The sequence below is a fragment of the Delphinapterus leucas genome, chromosome 9 (genome assembly GCF_059928025.1).
Source record: "Delphinapterus leucas isolate spDelLeu-1000000601 "Yukka" chromosome 9, BTC_Dleu_Yukka2, whole genome shotgun sequence".
Lineage (NCBI taxonomy): Eukaryota > Metazoa > Chordata > Mammalia > Artiodactyla > Monodontidae > Delphinapterus > Delphinapterus leucas.
Genome location: NC_143137.1, coordinates 55610050 through 55628773, shown reverse-complemented (window position 1 = coordinate 55628773; position 18724 = coordinate 55610050). Strand labels below are relative to the sequence as shown.

Below are 18724 nucleotides of genomic sequence, written 5' to 3'. Positions count from 1 at the left end.
AGAATCAATATAAAAAGTTTTAGTAGAACTCCAACATTTGTAGATGTATTGTCTATAGCTGCTTTTGTGCTACAATAGCAGAGTTGAGTCATTCTAACAGACTATCTGACTCACAAAGCTTAAAATATTACTATCTGGGCTTTAATAGAAAAAAATTGTCAACCTCTGCTCTAAAACAATAACAGCTTATTTATATGAAATTACATAGCTTTTGCTTTTTCATATTAGATAGTGGCAAGTTGTACATTTATAACAGGAAATTGTGACCTAATAACCAAATTATGCTTTTTCTTTTAAGATTGAAGACCCATTAGCTATTCTTATTCTCTTTGATGAAGCCAGATATAATTTATTGAAGGGCTTTTATACGGCTCCTGATGCTAAACTGATAACATTGGCAAGTCTACTGTTGCAGATAGTTTATGGAAATTATGAGAGTAAGAAACACAAGCAAGGTTTCCTAAAGTAAGTATTTAATACAATTCATGGTCTTGTGCTATACCCAAGGTTCAGTTTAACCAAGAAAATTTAGAAATATTACGTTACTAAGAACTATTTAGACGTTGGTTTGGAATTAAATAATATAAGGCATGGAATGAGAAAAAAAAAAAAAGTAAAGCATTCTTTACGTTACACTCTCTCCAAAGTTCTTTTTCTTATATTTGAATATAGTTTGATATGCCTTATACTTGTTAGCTTTATCTTTCTTTACTGTATGTTTAAATAAGTTCACTAAAACCTGACTTGGATTAGTAGAAAAAATGTTACAAGGCAGATGCATTTTACCATATACCACCACAAAAACTAGTTCACATTTCATGTTGAGAGAAAACATTGAGGTTTTAGCACATCTAAAGTTTGTTTATTGTAGTTTTCAATATTCAAAAATATTTTGTGGCTACTGAAAGAAGAAACATTTCTCTAAATTGAGCAATATTAGGATCGTGACTTTTTGCTTAAAATGTTGAGAGTTCTCTGATATGTTACAATATAATATTTTTCAGCTCAAAAATCATATTAATTAAAGCCATTTACATGTAAATGATTATATTACTGTAGCTACTAAAGATGATTTATTTAAAAGATGTTGGTGTATTTTCTTACAGTGAAGAAAATCTAAAATCCATTGTACCTATTACCAAATTGAAAAGTAAGGCACCTCACTGGACAAACCGAATACTTCATGAATACAAGGTAAGCTGTTAAATAGAAATAAAAAGACATTTTATAGCCTAGTTGAAATTTTGTTAGTATTATTAATATGTTTTAAACATAGGTACATTACATTTTATTCTTGAAATTAAATAAGGATCTTATAGTTCACATGCCTGAAAGGAAAAGGAGCAAAATAGTTTTATTTTTAATAATGTAGAATCTTTTACTGAATACCGTCTGTATGCTGGATACTGTGGTAAGTGCTAGAGATTAAAAAAACATGAGATAATACACTATCTCTATCCATGAGGCACTTAAAAATGTAATAGAATAGATAAACATTATTTTTAGACCTTGATATTTCTTTTTTTTTAATATAAGATCTCAAAAGAAAAACTGCCTTTGGGATAATGTCACACAATTTTATTTGTCTTTGGGATAGCCTTGATTTTAGAAACTGTTTAGTTGACCTGTTTGGATTATCAAAGGTACACTCTCCTTTCACATCTGTTTATTTTACTTTGTTTTTAGAATCTTAGTACAAGTGAAGGTGTCAGTAAAGAAATGCATCACCTACAGCGCATGTTCTTACAGAATTGTTGGGAAATTCCTACATATGGAGCAGCTTTTTTCATTGGACAGATATTTACAAAGGCAAGCCCCAGTAATCATAAAGTCATCCCTGTGTATGTAGGTGTGAATATAAAAGGACTTCATCTTCTCAATATGGAAACTAAGGTAGATTTTCATCTTTTCAGCTGTTTTTGACCAGTCACATTATGTAATATCTAAAATAACAGTACTAGCCTACATGAACAATTTCATTCATTTATAATAGCAAAGGATAGGGGGGTGAAAACGAAATGATTATCAATAGGGAGTTAACATATTAATTGTAACATTGAAATACCTTGCAGCCATATAAAAGAATGAAGAATATTTTTCTGTGGAATGATCTCTAAGATATATTTGGTGCTGAACCATATGTAATATGCTACCATTCATGTAAAAATGGGTGGAAATGGGTATTTATCCGAAGAAAACAGAAACACTAACACAAAAAGATACATGCACATCCCTGTTCATTGAAACATTATTTACAATGGCCAAGATAAACAACCTAAGTGTCCATCAGTGGATGAATGGCTAAAGAAAATGTGTAAATATATACAATGGAATATTAATCAGCCATTAAAAAGAATGAAGTCTTTCATTTGCAACAATATGGATGGACCTTGAGGGCATTATGCCTAGTGAAATAAGTCAGACAAAGATAAATACTATATGATTTCACTATTTATATGTGGAATCTTTTTTAAAAAAAACAAGCTCATAGATACAAATTTTGAACAGACTGGTGGTTGCCAAAGGCAGGGAGTTGGGAGATGGGCAAAATGGGTAAAAGGGGTCAAAAGGTACAAACTTCCAGCTGTAAAATAAATAAGTCATGGGGATGTAGTATAGAGCATGGTGACCATAGTTAATAATACTGTATTGCATATTTGAAAGTTGCTAAGGGAATAGATCTTAAAATTCCTCATCACAAGAAAAAGAAAGTTGTAACTATGTATGGTGATGGATGTTAACGATACTTATTGTGGTGATCATTTTGCAATATATATAAATATTGAATCATTATGTTGTATACCTGAAACTAATATAATGTTATATGTCAATTATACCTCAAAAAATGGGGGGAAGTGAATACTATATTTGCATAAGTATTGCTTTTGTATGCATAAAATGTCTCTTAAGGCCTTTAGAGGGGGGGAACCATGTAACTGGGAATAAGAGTAGAAGGGAGACTTTTCATTATATAGCATTTTGCAACTTAAAAAAATTTTTTTTAACTGTGAATGTATTACCTATTCTAAAAATTAGATTTAAATGAAAAAAATACAGATTTAAAAAAGGAAATATAATATCTGACACAAGTGGTTCATTTTGCAAATTAGAATAAGTTATAAGAACATTGTGGGGGGCAAGATGAAGTGTGGATGGGACTGTGAATACCTGTTAGAACTGTTCAGAGGTTTTCTATTCCACCATCTTTTTTTTTTGTTTGTTTGCGGTACGCGGGCCTCTCACTGTTGTGGCCTCTCCCGCTGCGGAGCACAGGCATGTGGGATCTTCCCAGACCGGGGCACGAACCCGCGTCCCCTGCATCGTCAGGTGGACTCTCAACCACTGCACCACCAGGGAAGCCCCACTATTCCACCATCTTGATCTGGCCGCCCCTACTTTAGAGCTTTTCAATCAGAGGCTTATTACTGTATTGTGCCCCTTTTTCTAATCAAAGTCATGATAATATAAATATGGGGTTATCAATTACTTTTAGCATATTTAACACATTTCACAGGATAAACAGCTTTCTAGTTAGTAATAGGAAGCAGATAAAAATCTATTTTGTTCATTCAGATATGTCACGAATAGACTATTTTCCAAATCAGCTTAAGTAACTGAGCTTACGCATTTTTAAAAGGCGTTTTAGATTAGGGAATTTCATCGTAAACCTAACTTTTTTCATCATTTTTGTAAGTCTTTATTATGTAATCACATACCTTCTGAAAGTATCCCAATTGTAGTTTAGTTATTTCCTGATAACTCAGGATCATCATTATGGGCAACAGTTATTTTCCCATACTGTTAGAAATGCCTGTGAATGGAGATAAAGAATATGCAGGGACATAGGGCAGTGACTGACTTGGAACTTGATTTTTTGAAGTCTCTGATATCTGCTTGCTTTGGAGTCATTTGCTTATCATTTTCTATTTAGACTATTTTACTCATACAAAATAAGCTGCTTCTTATTAGCTTGTAACTACTTTTTCTTTTCCTGTTGTACTAAAGAAATGAAGGAGAAATTCCCCTTGTCATTTCAAGAAATTTTTCCTCTGCTATTTCAGAGCATTTTATACAAATATCTGCAAATTCTTCTTCATCGAACTGGATGGTGATACTGTGGGCATAACACTGAGCCTTTTCTCTAAACTATATTTTATGTTTGACTTTTGGGAGCATTCCAAATTTAGGCAACAATGAAAAGTTTTATATAGTATTCAAATGATGTTTCAGTAATATAACATTTCATATTATGAATAATATTCTGGTCCAGGAATTGAGTAAGTGAGATAGCAGTAGCAGGCAGAGGATGATAGTGTTATTAAGAATCTGCTTTTTCTAGAAATATAAATAGAAATGCTGTCATTGGGCATATAAAAAGGTGATCGAAACCAAGGGTAACAATGTTTACTGTCCACATAATCATTACCTTGTGTTCTGTAAGCTACTGATAAATTTATGGCACCTATAAAAGCTCTAAGATAATTAAATTTTCAAACGATCTAAGATAGGAACAATCAGCTTGTCCTCAGTTGTCTTAGATTGACCAAATCTGCTAGGGTTGAATATGACAAGCTTGCTTAAATTAACATCTTCATCTGCAAAAATACTTTCATTTGCATTTAAAAGTCTACATATGGGATACATTAGCCTCAGAGATTAAATCTCAGGAAAAGCCATAGAATACAGCTGTGTTGTTTTTTTTAATCTCAATTACTTCTGCCTTCTATATTTTGTTATTGTTTGGAATAATAAAAGTTGCCCCTCAGAAAATACAGCTCAGCCAGTTTCATATACTCATCAGAGACCTATCTTTCTACTTACATAAAATGTAGGCACTATCGAATAGGTAAATGCAGTGTTACAGTTCAATGTTTTACTATAGTGAAAGCATTACAGTCTTCATAACTGAACTGTACTTGTTGATATATCTTCAGCCTTAATACCACTGCTACATCCAGGCAATAGATTACCCTTTGCTGATGTCAATTTATGTAGACCATAATGCCCTTCTGAAATAAAACTGGTTCTTTAAATACCCATATAGTGCCATTGTTCATGGTCACTTGTCAACATCACTATTTCTCCTGTGTGTCCTGGTTGGCTATGTCTACTTCTGACTTACATGGTTTCCCTTTTCTGCTCTCAACTATCCCTGTCATTTCTCTTACTTTTTGACTTCCTTCACTAAGCACCTTCCCCTTTGTAGGTTTTACCTCCTAATGAGAGCTACTTTTTCCTTCTAGAGCAGACTGGTCTCTCAAAACAGCCATGTGGGCTCTTCATCTCCATTCAACCGTTTTCATTATTGTGGATTTCTCAAGAATTCCTTTCTCCCTGCACACTGTCCTTTAAAAACAAAACCTTTATTTTTAACTTATGGCTTCAGTGCTTTTGTTGGTCATTTGACCTTCATGTAATCGAGGAGTTGCTATACCACAGATGTATTTTTTTTTGTATATTAAACTGTTTTGAGGACATATTAAATGGACAGTTTCCTGTCTCTTGATTAAAGAAGTTTCAAGTCACTGATCCAAAAGATAGACAGTTTAAAGTTTTATGATATCTTGACTCAGTGTTTCATTGTGTACTTTGGTAAATAGCTATTTTAGTAGATCCTGTCTATAAGTTATATTTTATAAGTATAGCTATTTTAAAGCAAGATGTTATTATTTTCCCATTATAAGTGGTATACACTCATGTAAATTAATTATATTACATTTCACTTACAGAACCTTTCAGAATGCCCTAAACCATTACCTTTCTGGCATATCCTTAGTTTATTATTTACAATCATTATGTTAAGAACTGCTAGTCATAGAGAGGTAATGTTTCTCAACATACTTATTTTAAAGGATGGCATGAACACTTTCTTTGTATATGTGTATACAAAGAATATATTTTTAGGGTAAGAAAATGTAAGTTACTACTAGGAGATAATTGTTTTTTAAATAATCCAAAGAATATATTGGATTCCTATTTAAATATACCATTATGTTACAACATGTAGGAATAGGGTACTGTAATTGGTTTTAAATAGTTCTGTTGAATATATGAAGGATATATTATTGATTTTTTAAATAATGCTTATATTTACAATAAATATATCAGCGTACTTATTTTCAGTGATATGAAATTGCCTAAATTGACATGTTACCCTATTACATAAATTTCAGATCTGAAAGTACTATATGAATATTCAAAAGGTACTGAATATATCAATAGTAAAAGGAATTGTTTTTAAGATGCAGAAAGTAAAAACTTGCAGTACACTTAATTTTCTTGAAAGCCACTGATAGAATGGGCATCTTTTTTTTTTTCCCCCATCATTGGGTAAGTTTAAGGTGTACAATATGTTGATTTGATACACTTATCTGTTTTAAAATGGTTACCACAATAGCATTAGCCGACACCTCTATCACACTGCATAATTACAGTTTCTTTTTTCTGGTGAGAACATTTAAGATCTACTCTCTTAGCAACTTTCAAGCATATAGTACAGTACTGCTAACTATAATCATCATGCCCCACATTAGATCCCCAGAACTTATAACTGAAAGTTTGTACTACTTTGACCAACATCTTAATTTCCACCACCCACCAGCCCCTGGTAACCACCATTCTACTTCCTGTTTCTGTGAGTTTGGCTTTTTTAGATTCCACATATAAGTGGTATCCTATGGTATTTGTCTTTCTTTGGCTTATTTCACTTAGCATAATGCCCTCCAGTTCCATCCATGCTGTTGCAAATGATAGGATTTCCTTATTTCTCATGGCTGAATAATACTTCTTTCTGTGTACACATATACAAATACATAGCACAGAATGGGCATCTTTAAATAATTTTGTTGGGCTTCCCTGGTGGCGCGGTGGTTGAGAGCCCGCCTGCCGATGCAGGGGACACTGGTTCGTGCCCCGGTCCGGGAAGATCTCACATGCCGCGGAGCGGCTGGGCCCGTGAGCCATGGCTGCTGAGCCTGCGGGTCTGGAGCCTGTGCTCCGCAACGGGAGAGGCCACAACAGTGAGAGGCCCGCGTACCGCAAAAAAAAAAAAAAAATTTGTCATTCTGATAAGAAGAATATCATTGTTCAAGGCAGTCTTCTAAGAGTCTACCATATATGTGGCTCTGTACTGCAGGCTGTGTGAAGTTAGTGTGGGCACTTTGAACAAGTTTTATTCTAACTGTCAAAACCACTGTGTTTAGACCTGTCTAGATAGGTGTAGATAGTAAGAGAAGATGGGTGTTGTTTTTAATAAATATTTCAATATAATGATTTCTAATTATGTTGCAGGCTTTACTCATCAGTCTTAAGTATGGTTGTTTTATGTGGCAGTTGGGAGATGCTGATACATGTTTTCAGATCCATAGTATGGAATATAAAATGAGCTTTATAGTACATACAAAACAGGTAAGTACCTAATCAGTTATTCTGGACTTCTAGTAATAAACTCTACTGTATTAATAAAGTTATTTCTTTTTTTAAAAATGACAGTCCATTTTACTTTAAGGAAAACCTCTAACATGAAGTTAACATATTTAAGACCAAGGTAAAAAGGCAGGCCTTTCCTAAGCAAAGCCAGAAACTTATCTGAATAATTTATTGTAGTCTTATAACAATGAAAAGTTCCTTTTCAAATACATAGAGAACTGTCTGTCCACTGCCATGTATGTCATTTACACATTCTTACATGTTTCAAATTTATTGTCAACGTATTTTACTTTGTAGGCTGGCCTTGTGGTAAAACTACTAATGAAGCTAAATGGACAGTTAATGCCCACCGAAAGAAATTCATGAGAGGAAAGCAACTGATACTTAAGCCACCACATTTTGTGATATAGATTTTTTCCATGAAAGATTTCTTAAACTATTACTTTTAACAAGGCATTTAGTCTCTTGTAATATATATGTATACTATTACATTGTACAGAATCTGTACTTATGTTTGGTGTGTAATATACCAATTAGTTTTATATAATATCCTAATAAGGTAATCTAATTTTTAGGAGAAACACACAAAAATGTGTAGATTGATAGTCTGTATAATATTAGACAAAACAGTAAGCTTTATAAAAAGTTATTTTTGGTAAATGGTACAGAATTTAGAGTGGAATATGATGAAATTAAAATATAGCTTTGCTATGACTTTGTGTGTCATTTCAAAATGTACAGAAAGTCACATGATTTGAATAAAGAAAATGTGTTTTCTACTTAAAGCATATGTAACACTGTTACTTAAATTTTTTTTTTTGTAATCTCTGAACATTTCTCAACATGTTTTTAAAAGACTTAGTTAAAAATGTTTATTTGGTATAAGCTAGTATTTCTCAAAGTATTATAGTTCTTGAACCCCCTGCATCATAATTACCTGAGTGCCTCTTAACAACAAGGATTTCAGGGACAAGTTCTAGACAAGTTCATTCACTCTTGGAAATAGCAGGGCCTGGGAATTTTTTCTTAAGTTTTACTTAATTTTCTGTTGAAATAATTCCAGACCTAATGATGAAGCTGTATTATTAAAGTTAAGTAAATTACACAGAACTGCCTGGCACATAAGCACACATACATGGACACATAGACTAAGTGACAATCTCTGAATATTACTAGTTGCATTTGTTAAGAACATGTTGTATTTTTATGAGTTGGCTCAATGATGTATTTATATTGCCTTTATATTGTAGGAAGTAGATCACCAAATATCTGGTTGTTTTATTTAGGGGAGCAAAAATATCATATTAGGAGCTAACTTGATTAATCTGCTATTTAATAAGCTTAGAAATTAGTCTTTCCAAGCTAACAGGTTGTTGTGTTCTAAGTAAGTTCAGAGATAACAGTAGTAATACTTAAAATTATCATACAGGTTGCAGATAATTTTTTTATATTATCATCTACTCTTCACGTTGACATCTGCATATTTAAAGGTCTGCTGAGCTTTATTAAAATTAAGGGGACTTCCCTGGTGGTCTAGTGGTTAAGACTCCATGCTTGCAATGCAGGGGGCCCGGGTTTGATCCCTGGTCAGGGAACTAGATCCCGCATGCAGCAACTAAAAAGATCCTGCACGCGGTAACGAAGATCCCACATGCTGCAGCTAAGATGCAGTGCAGCCAAATAAATATAAATATTAAAAAATAAAATAAATAAAATAAAGATTATGTGGTTAAGTAAGTTTAATGAGAAAGCCTGATTTATCTTTAATTCTGTGCTAAGCACTTTTGACTCTACATAGACAGTTCTCTGTTCAGTTTCATCCATTCCAATAGCCTCAATTGTTACCAAATACCCTGTTGACTCCCAAACCTAAAACTTCAGCCTTAACCTCTCTTCTGAATTCTAGATCTTAATTTCCAATTTCTTGGTATTCTAGCTCCACCTAAATGGTTTACACAAGGAACGTCTGTTTCATCATAGCTGGAAACAGAATTTGTTTCATCTACCTGCTCCATTCTATCCTTACACTTATATTCTCTGGTTAATGGCATCAAACTGCATCCAGTTGCTTACCCTGGAAATCTGGGAGTGGTCTATAACTTCTCCCTCTTTAATCACCCTACACATTCCACTTAGTGAATTCTGTCAAATGTCTTGTGAGTCCTTTCCTATTCCCTTCTTCTGTGTTTGCACTGCAGTCACCCTAGTTCAAGTCCTCGCAGTCTATTCTTGGGCTCATTGTAGCTTCTTCCCCTGGCCTCCCCAACTCAGGCTCTAAACCCTGCCACACTGGTGCCAAGTTAACCTTTCTCATAGATCTGATTATTTCATTACCCTCTTAAAACCCTCCTCACTGATGTAAAGTTAAATTCCAATTCCTAAGTGTTGAATACACTAACCTGCCTATCTAGATTAATTTCTAACCAATTCTCCCACACTCATCCTGTGCTCCCACCCCAGTGTTTCCCAACACTAGCTCTGCAGTTACCTGGGGAGTTTTGGTACTTTATGACTCAATAACTTTCGGGTGGGGCCCAAGCATTTCTGTTGTGAAAGTATCCCAGGTGTTTTTGATTTATAGCTTAGGGTTTAGAACTGCTGTTGTAATTAACTTTAGGAAATAGCTGAATGCTTTTCCTTTCACAGAGGGAAGTGAGGATGCATCAGTGCTGCATCAAACAACTCCCTGCTCCATTGAGTATAGTGTACCCTGCCAGAGTTGTACAGTATGGCTGCCCTGAGAGAAGGGAAGAGGAAATTATTGGAGTAGCATGGCTATTAAAAGCTTAAAAACATATAGCATTAAGAAGTCAATTTCAAAGTTAGTATTGAAAAAAAATTCATCATTGTCAGACCATAACAAACCAGAAATAAACAATAAGGGGAAAATGCAAATAGCTTTTAATGAGTGCCTAGGATTGGTCAGGCACTATATGAGCACTGGGGATAAAAGATATTATTTTCCTTTTCATCATTCTTTCAATAAATTTGAGTGCCTTTTATGTGCCAGGGATCCAGTGGTAAGAAAAAGTCCCTGCCTTCAGGGATCAGAGTTTAGTGAGGGAGATAATAAGTACTCATATTTATGAAGTGTGATGAGGGACTTCCCTGGTGGCACAGTGGTTAAGAATCCGCCTGTCAGTGCAGTGGACACGGGTTCGAGCCCTGGTCTGGGAAGATCCCACATGCCGCGGAGCAACTAAGCCTGTGTGCCACAACTACTGAGCCTGTGCGCCACAGCTACCGCTCGCATGCCTAGAGCCTGTGCTCCCCAACGAGAAGCCACCGCAATGAGAAGCCCACGCACCGCAACAAAGAGTAGCCCCCACTCTCCGCAACTAGAGAAAGCCTGCGTGCAGCAATGAAGACCCAACGCAGCCAAAAAATTAATTTTTAAAAAATGTTTTAAAAATCTTCACCCATAAACTGTGATGAAAGAAAAATAAAATGTACTATCTAAGCAAAAAGAGGGAAACTTGATCTAGTCTTAGAGATCAGGAGAGGCTTCCTCAAGCCAGTGCTGCTTGAGCTGGCATCTGAGGAGTAAGCAGGAATGAATGATGTGAAGAGAGTTGAGGGGAAAGGAAATGAGGTGAGATATTTTGACCTCAAGGATGGTCTTGGAGAATTGATGAGAGGAATTACAATTTTTAGCTAAGAAGTGAATTCAAACAGTTGTTTATCCAAATCACAGCAAATGAATTTCCACTGTAGAAATAAAACCAGAATGGGTAACCCTGTGCATGATAACTGCATTGTAAAGAGGAAAACTTACTGAAGAACTACATCTTGTAAGATTAAAAATTGCAAAATTTGACTCTAGAAAAATTAGACTTGATAGAAATATATAATGAAGTAAAACTGCCCATAGTTCTTGACCAAATTTAATAGAAGAATTGCATAAATAAAATATAGATTTTAATTTGATCCTGAGGAACTCAGTGGCAAAAACTGTAATTGGAAGAATTTGATATGTGCAAAAAACTGATTTATTAATCAATTCCTTTAAAATTTACAGAGAAAAAAACAATGAAATTATTTCTTACTGAAATAATTTCAGTCAGATGAAAATGGGAAAAATTTAAATTGTTTTTGCTGTACTGTGTGTATAGGAAACTGATCATGAAATTAAACTGGTTTGAGTACATGCAAAAAATATTTCCTCAACAAAAATCCATCTGTGATGGTATGATTCCCATTTAACATTTGTATTCGTAAAGCCAGAATGCCTCCATGGTCATATCTGGTATTTGAAGAGGCAGGGATAGGCAGACTGAAAAGGCCCTAAAGCAAAAGAGGGGTAAACCCTGGGGGTTCTTAGAAACCAAAGTGCTTCAGGCAAAGAAATATATTTTAGACATCTTAGGGTGTAGATGAGAAAAGCAATTTCAGTACATTGTGCCAATTTCTATTATAAGAGGAAGTGCTGGTTGTTCAGAATTCATTTGAAGGGCACCAAGGATAAACAGGAAATACTTCCCCATTAGTTAAATAATAATAATAACTAATACTTTAAAATGGTGCATACTATATGGCTGGCATTGTCTGAAGCACTTTTAGATATATTAATTCATATATATCTATATATAGAGATATATATATGTTTAATCCTCATAACAATAACTTTGAGGCAGTTACTATAATTCCCATGTAACAGATGAAGAAACAGATCATAGAATGAACATAGAAAACATTTGCTTTCTATCTTTTAAAAAGCTTAGGAGCCAAACTTCCTAACACAGTAATGTAAATGTTTTCATTTTCTTATGTTGTATAACCTGAGTACAACTTTATATGTAGAGGTTATGTTACTTGTCTAAGATCAAAAACCAATAAGTGGTAATCAGAATTCAAAATCTGGCAATCTGTCTTCTGAATTTAGATATTAGTCAGGTAAAGGAGAGGTAGCTGAGAGGTTTATCCAAAAAAAAAAAAAAGATCAAATCTTGAAGGATGTTGTCCTCCCTGCTAATGAGCCATTGGAGCATTTAGGACTTGACTAGTTCAGATTTGTGTGTTGAAAGATCACCCTAGGTCACTGTACAGAAGGGCTCAAAGGGGTCTGAGCAAGAAGATATAAAACAATGGGAAGAAATGGATCAATGTTTTGACAAAACCAGTGACCTTTTGGATATGAGGAATTAGGAAGAGACAGGAATCACAAATAATTTCCCTCTTTCTGTCCTGGGCAACTGGAAAAATGGTACCACCATATATGCTCAACATAGGGAAGGGAGGAGGAGGGTTTGAAGAAATGTATTGAAATCCTGGTGCCTAAGGGATATGCAGGTGGAGATGCCCCTGGCCTGAAGCTCAGAAGGCTCTGCTTGAGTGGCAGTTGAAACTACAGGAACATATTTAAAGTCACCCAGGAAGAGAGTAGAGAGAAGCAAGCCAAAGAATGCCATTTGAGAAATGGGCAAAGGTAGGGCAACACACAAAGCATCTTGTTAGGTACATGGATATCAGTATGGAAAAGAAACAGCTTGGCACCATTCTGCATACTGTATATTAATAAATTTCATATGGGCAGAAATAAGTATTAACAGAATCTTTAGGGGACTTCCCTGGTGGTGCAGAAGATTCTTAACCACTGCAGGGGACACGGGTTCGAGCCCTGGTCCGGGAAGATACCACGTGCCGCAGAGCAACTAAGCCCGTGCGCCACAACTACTGAAGCCCACATGCCTAGAGCCCATGCTCTGCAACAAGAGAAGCCACCGCAGTATGAAGTCTGTGCGTTAGAGTGATGACTTATGGGTTTGTGTTGGATAGTAGGGGCAGGGCTGGAGGGAGGTTGGGAACCACATCACTAAGGCGAGGAGTTTAAAGAAAGCTTTTATGGCAAGTAAAACCTAAAACCTGAGATAAGAAAGAATATTTATACCAATATGATTCATAATGGACCCAAACTAGAAATATCTAAATGTCCATCAACAGTACAATCATGAGTGTGCTACATGATTTCATTTATATAAAGTTCAAAAATCAGCCAAACAAGTTGATGGGGATAAATATGAGTATAGTAGTTACCTTGTGAGGGGAGTGACGGGGACAAGGTACAAAAAGGGTACTGGAATATTCTATTTCTTTTTTTTTAATTGGGGTATGGTTGATTTACAGGGTTGTGTTGGTTTCACGTGTACGGCAAAGTGATTCAGTTATATATATGTATATTCTTTTTCAGATTCTTTTCCCTTATAAGTTATTACAAGATATTGAATATAGTTCCCTGTACTATACAGAAGGTGCTTGTTGGTTACCTATTTTATATTTTATGTGTTAATCCCAGGCTCATAATTTATCCCTCCCCTCCTTTCTCCTTTGGTAACCATAAGTTTGTTTTCTATGTCTGTGGGTCTATTTCTGTTTTGCATATAAGTTCATTTGTGTCATTTTTTTTAGATTCCACATATAAGCAATATCATGATTAAAAAAAAAAAAATGAAGCCCACGCACTGCAACGAAGAGTAGCCCCCGCTGGCGGCAACTAGAGAAAGCCCGCGCGCAGCAACAAAGACCCAACGCGGCCAAAAATAAATAAATTTAAAAAAAAAAAAGAATCTTTAGGGAATTCCCTGGCGGTCTAGGGGTTAGGACTCTCGCTTCCACTGCAGGGGGCATGGGTTTGATCCCTGGTGGGGGAACTAAGATCCTGCAAGCAGCACTGTGTGGCCAAAAAACAAACAAAAACGAGAAAAGAAAAAATAAAGGGATCCTTAATATCACTAGAGAAAAACAGACCAATATATTTTAGAGCACATTCATTTATGGATTTTTTTAATGGGTATCATGAGAAATAGGTGTTTAAAATGCCTTTAAATGTACACAATAAAAAGGAAAGCAAAAGAATCAGGGAATTTAGAGCAACTGGAACTCCTACATGGCAATAGCAATGCAAAATGGCACAACCATTTTCAAAAACAGTTTGGTAGTTTCTTATAAGTTAAATATATACCTACTGTAGGACCCAGTCATTCCACTCCTAAGAATTTATCCAAGAAACAAAAACTTATGTTCACATAAAAATTTGTATGCAAATATTTATAGCATACATTTCTCATTTTTTTCATAATTCATAATGAAATGTAATTACTCATAACTGCCCCAAACTGGAAACATCCCAAATATCCTTCAATGGGTGAGTGAATAAACAAACTCAGGTACATCCATACAATGGAATACTACTCAGTAACAAAAAATAAACTGTTGATGAACAAAATGGATGAATTTCAAATGCATTATGGTAACTGAAAGCCAGACTCAAAAGGTTACATACTGTAGCATTCCTTTTAGATGACATACTGGAAAAGGCAAAACTATACAGTCAGAAAGCAAATAATGATTATCAGAGGTTAAGGATGGGGGTGAGGGGATGTGGGGATATAAAGGGGCAGCACAAACGAATTTGGGGGAGTAAAAACTTCTATATCATCATGATTGACAAATACTCGGTGTATTTGTCAAATCTCACAAAACTGTACATCAAAAAGGATTCTACATAAATTTTAAAAGTACATTAAAGAAATGAATCACAACTTGCTATACAAGTGTTGAAAATTTACCAAAAATATATGTAGATTTAATGGAAATATAAGTCAGTATTCAAATTCTAATAGTGAGTGGTCAAAGAAGATTCACAGCTTATATGTTCAGAAATGCAGACAACTATAAAAAGTGGAAAAATACAAATCTTTGCTAACAAAAATGCAAAACAACCTTATTAAAATAGTTAAAATAGTATGAAATAATAAAACAACTAATTACATTAATAAAAATCAATGACAACACAGGATTAAGACAACATATGAGAATATATTCTGGGTAGTACTGAAAATTGGTTTAATCTGCTGCTAAAGCCATCTGGGAAATGTTTACTCTCCTTGACCTGATGATCCCACATTGAGGACAATCCAAGGATGAGCCCACTATCCCCACTTTCTCATTTGCAGTGCTCTACTGGCACAATTTCCCTTACTTGCCTAGGGAGTAAACCATATGTGATGCAATTCAACAGGGGAAAAAAGTAATAGTTGTCTAACATTACTGTAAAACTGGAAGAAAATTGTACAGTTAAAAATAATATATACCTAAGGCAATTGCTTTTAAAACAAGTCTCCACCAGAGCATACCAAATGCTTTAGTTGTTACAGGATCATGTAATAATGCCATTAACTCAATTATATGATCAAATAATGCATGTATAATCTCAAACCAGTAGTCAGCGAATCATTTGTTGATTTTGAAATATGTTATGTTTTAATAACATGCCTTCCCAGTTATATTTTACAGATGCTGATAATACTTGTTTGTATTTACTGAATACATACTAGTAGGGCAATGAAAGGGAAAGAACCTAAAATGGCAAGTCATATATGGATAGAAAAACAGATAAATTTTTCACTTAATTCAAATATGCACCATTTTTCCTTTCTGGATTGTTGGCTTTCAATTAATATTGAATTTAGTTTCGTACATATAACCACTAGGAGGAAGAAAAGCCAAATCTGGATTTTTAATTTATTTCAGCCACTTCACTCACAAATAATTTACTGTATATAGTTAAAAGTTGGATTTTAATTAATTTTATCTGAACTTTGGCTTACTTGTTAAGTTACCTCCTATCTTAAAATACATGGATATTCACACACCACTCATTGTTTTATATTGTATAACAGTTTAAAAGCAGGGTTTCACTATGTGGTATAAAGTTAATTACATTTTTCCCTCTTTCTTAGTCATAATCAATCATTGAAATGGTAAATATCACTTCTCATTTACATTACTGTATAAATGAGGAAAGATTCAGAAATAGACATTTTCCAAGATGGATTAAATACTATTATAGGAGTTACCACAACAAAATGTTTTTGAAACTTAGCTTATTTTCAAGTTCTAAACAAAATTTGAGACAATTCTTAGGTAGAAGTAATCCCAGTCTGCTTTTTAAGGTGGAGTTTAAATCACAGGTCAGAACCTTAGTATTTAAATTCCCTAAAAGAAACGGGAGGAGGGGGATAAGAAAACTACCTGTATTATGAAGACCAAAGGTAATATAAATTGCAATATTAAGATTAAAAAGCTTTTTTCACCTCTACCTTATGCTGAGTAAAGAAGGTAAGTATACTAATTAGTACTCTAATGCTCTTGATTAAACAAATACCAGACCTCTGGAACACTAGCAAATTATATGTATTTCCAACAGTATGATAGGGACATAAAAACAGACATATATGTCAATGGAATAGAACAGAGAGCCCAGAAATGAGCCCACACATATATGGTCAGTTAATTTATGACAAAGGAGCCAAGAATATACATTGCGGAAGGGATAGTCTCTTCAATAAATGGCGTTGGGACAGCCATATACAAAACAATGAAACTGGATCACTATCTTACACTGTACACCAAAACTAACTCAAAATGAATTAAAGACTTTAAGATCTGAAACCATAAAACTAGATGAAAGCATAGTGGGTAAGCTCCTTGACATACGTCTTTGTGATGATTTTTTGAATTTGACACCAAAAAATCACACACACAGTGGAATATTACTTGGCCATAAAAAAGAAAATCTTGCCATTTGCGACAACATGGATGGACCTTGAGGGCATTATGCTAAGTGAAATAAGTCAGAGAAAGACAAATGCCATATGATCTTGTAAGGATGTGGAATCTAATAAAACCTGAACTCAGGGCTTCCCTGGTGGTGCAGTGGTTGAGAGTCCGCCTGCCGATGCAGGGGACATGGGTTCATGCCCCAGTCCGGGAAGATCCCACATGCCGCAGAGCAGCTGGGCCCGTGAGCCATGGCCGCTGAGCCTGCGCATCCGGAGCCTGTGCTCCGCAACGGGAGAGGCCACAAGAGTGAGAGGCCCGCGTACCGCAAAAAAAAAAAACCTGAACTTATAGATCTAGAGAACAGATTGGTGGTTGCCAGAGGCAGGGGATGGAGGGGGAGATATGAAGTGGATCAAAAGGTAAAAATTTTCTGTTAAAGCATAAGTCCTAGGGATATAAGTACTATTTGAAAGTTGCTAAAAGAGTAGATCTTAAAAGTTCTCATCGCAAGAACAAAATTTTGTAACTATGTAGGTTGACAGATGTTAGACTTACTGTGGTGATCATTTTGCACATATACAAATATTGAATCATTATTCTGTACACCAGAAACTAACAATGTTATATGTCAATTATATCTCAATTTTAAAAACCACCAAGTTCTTAACTCATTAGGCAGATGACAAATTACAAGTACAATCCACAAAATAGCATGCTAAAAGGCTACACATGTAGAATTATTATAGAGAAGGAAGCCTCACCGCTTTTCATAAATTCTAAAAAGTCAGCCGCAATCATTATTCAACTTTAAATTCCAAATTTGAATTTGGTGGTGACGGGAGGGGTTGGAAGGCTGTGGAAAAGGACTGGGAAAAGTCGTGGGCCAACCACCCTGATAACCAGGAGGGCCATGACTATTCACCAAGGCAGCAACATCCAGGCCGAGGGGAAGCATCCAACTGCCTAGACCAGGGGCCTTGCAAATGAAAGGTGAGCCTTTGATATGAGTCTATAGATAATGACGCATAGGAGTTTTCCTGTTAACCCGGCACTCAAAGGACATTTTAAACATCACTTTGAAATAGGGATGTGATGGTGTTCATCAAAAGATATGAATGAATTCAAGTGGCATTTTTAGAGTACTTTATTTCAATCATGATAAAACACTTGGTATATTCAATTTTGTAACATTTTAGATATTGGTATTGTTAGGGGAAACACTGACTGAAACCACCCACCCTGGCATGAGTTATCTTACAACAGGAGTTCTTGGTAAGGAACGTGGAACTAACAAGCTACCACCAACTGTAAGAATTTGGGAAAGGTCAAAAGGAGAGAGGAGATGTCAGTCCATGTGTCCTACCAGCCTCCCAGAATCCTCCTCGCTGGAATCCATCTTGGCTGAGCATGCAAGCGCCACCAGGAAGGACCCTGAGTCAGAATGATTGGCCAGAGACAACCCGGAAACTAACCCCATTACTATAAAACCCTAGACTGCGAGCCACGTGGCAGAGCAGTCCTCTGGGTTCCCTTACCCTGTTGCTCTCCACCAGGTGCCCCTTCCAAATAAAGTCTCTTGCTTTGTCAGCACATGTGTCTCCTCGGGCAATTCATTTCCGAGTGTTAGACAAGAGCCCACTCTCGGTCCCTGGAAGGGGTCCCCCTTTCTGCAACATTATTAGTAAACCAAGGAATTCCTTTTAAAGTTTTCTATTTCCCTTTTCTTAAAGTTCTA

General features: G+C 35.4%; 1 protein-coding gene and 1 non-coding gene across 7 annotated transcripts in view; both read left to right on the top strand.

Annotated features, from left to right (window-relative positions):
* Positions 1-14758, top strand: part of KRIT1 (KRIT1 ankyrin repeat containing) — a 43438-nt gene extending 28680 nt beyond the window's left edge. For 5 of the 6 annotated variants that reach the window (XM_089917626.1, XM_089917628.1, XM_022585702.3 and 2 more), the window contains 5 exons: positions 299-465; positions 1107-1194; positions 1687-1893; positions 7291-7407; positions 7726-8213. In XM_089917626.1, coding sequence (XP_089773752.1) covers positions 299-465; positions 1107-1194; positions 1687-1893; positions 7291-7407; positions 7726-7794 — 648 coding nt within the window. In that variant the 3' untranslated portion in view covers positions 7795-8213. Of the gene's footprint in view, positions 1-298; positions 466-1106; positions 1195-1686; positions 1894-7290; positions 7408-7725; positions 8214-13833 lie in introns of those variants that run through there. The other variant, XM_089917627.1, reaches the window with a different exon arrangement.
* TRNAC-GCA (transfer RNA cysteine (anticodon GCA)) lies at positions 8951-9023 on the top strand. The gene has a single exon. It is a non-coding gene; the product is annotated as a tRNA-Cys (tRNA).
* Positions 14759-18724: the final 3966 nt, after the last annotated feature.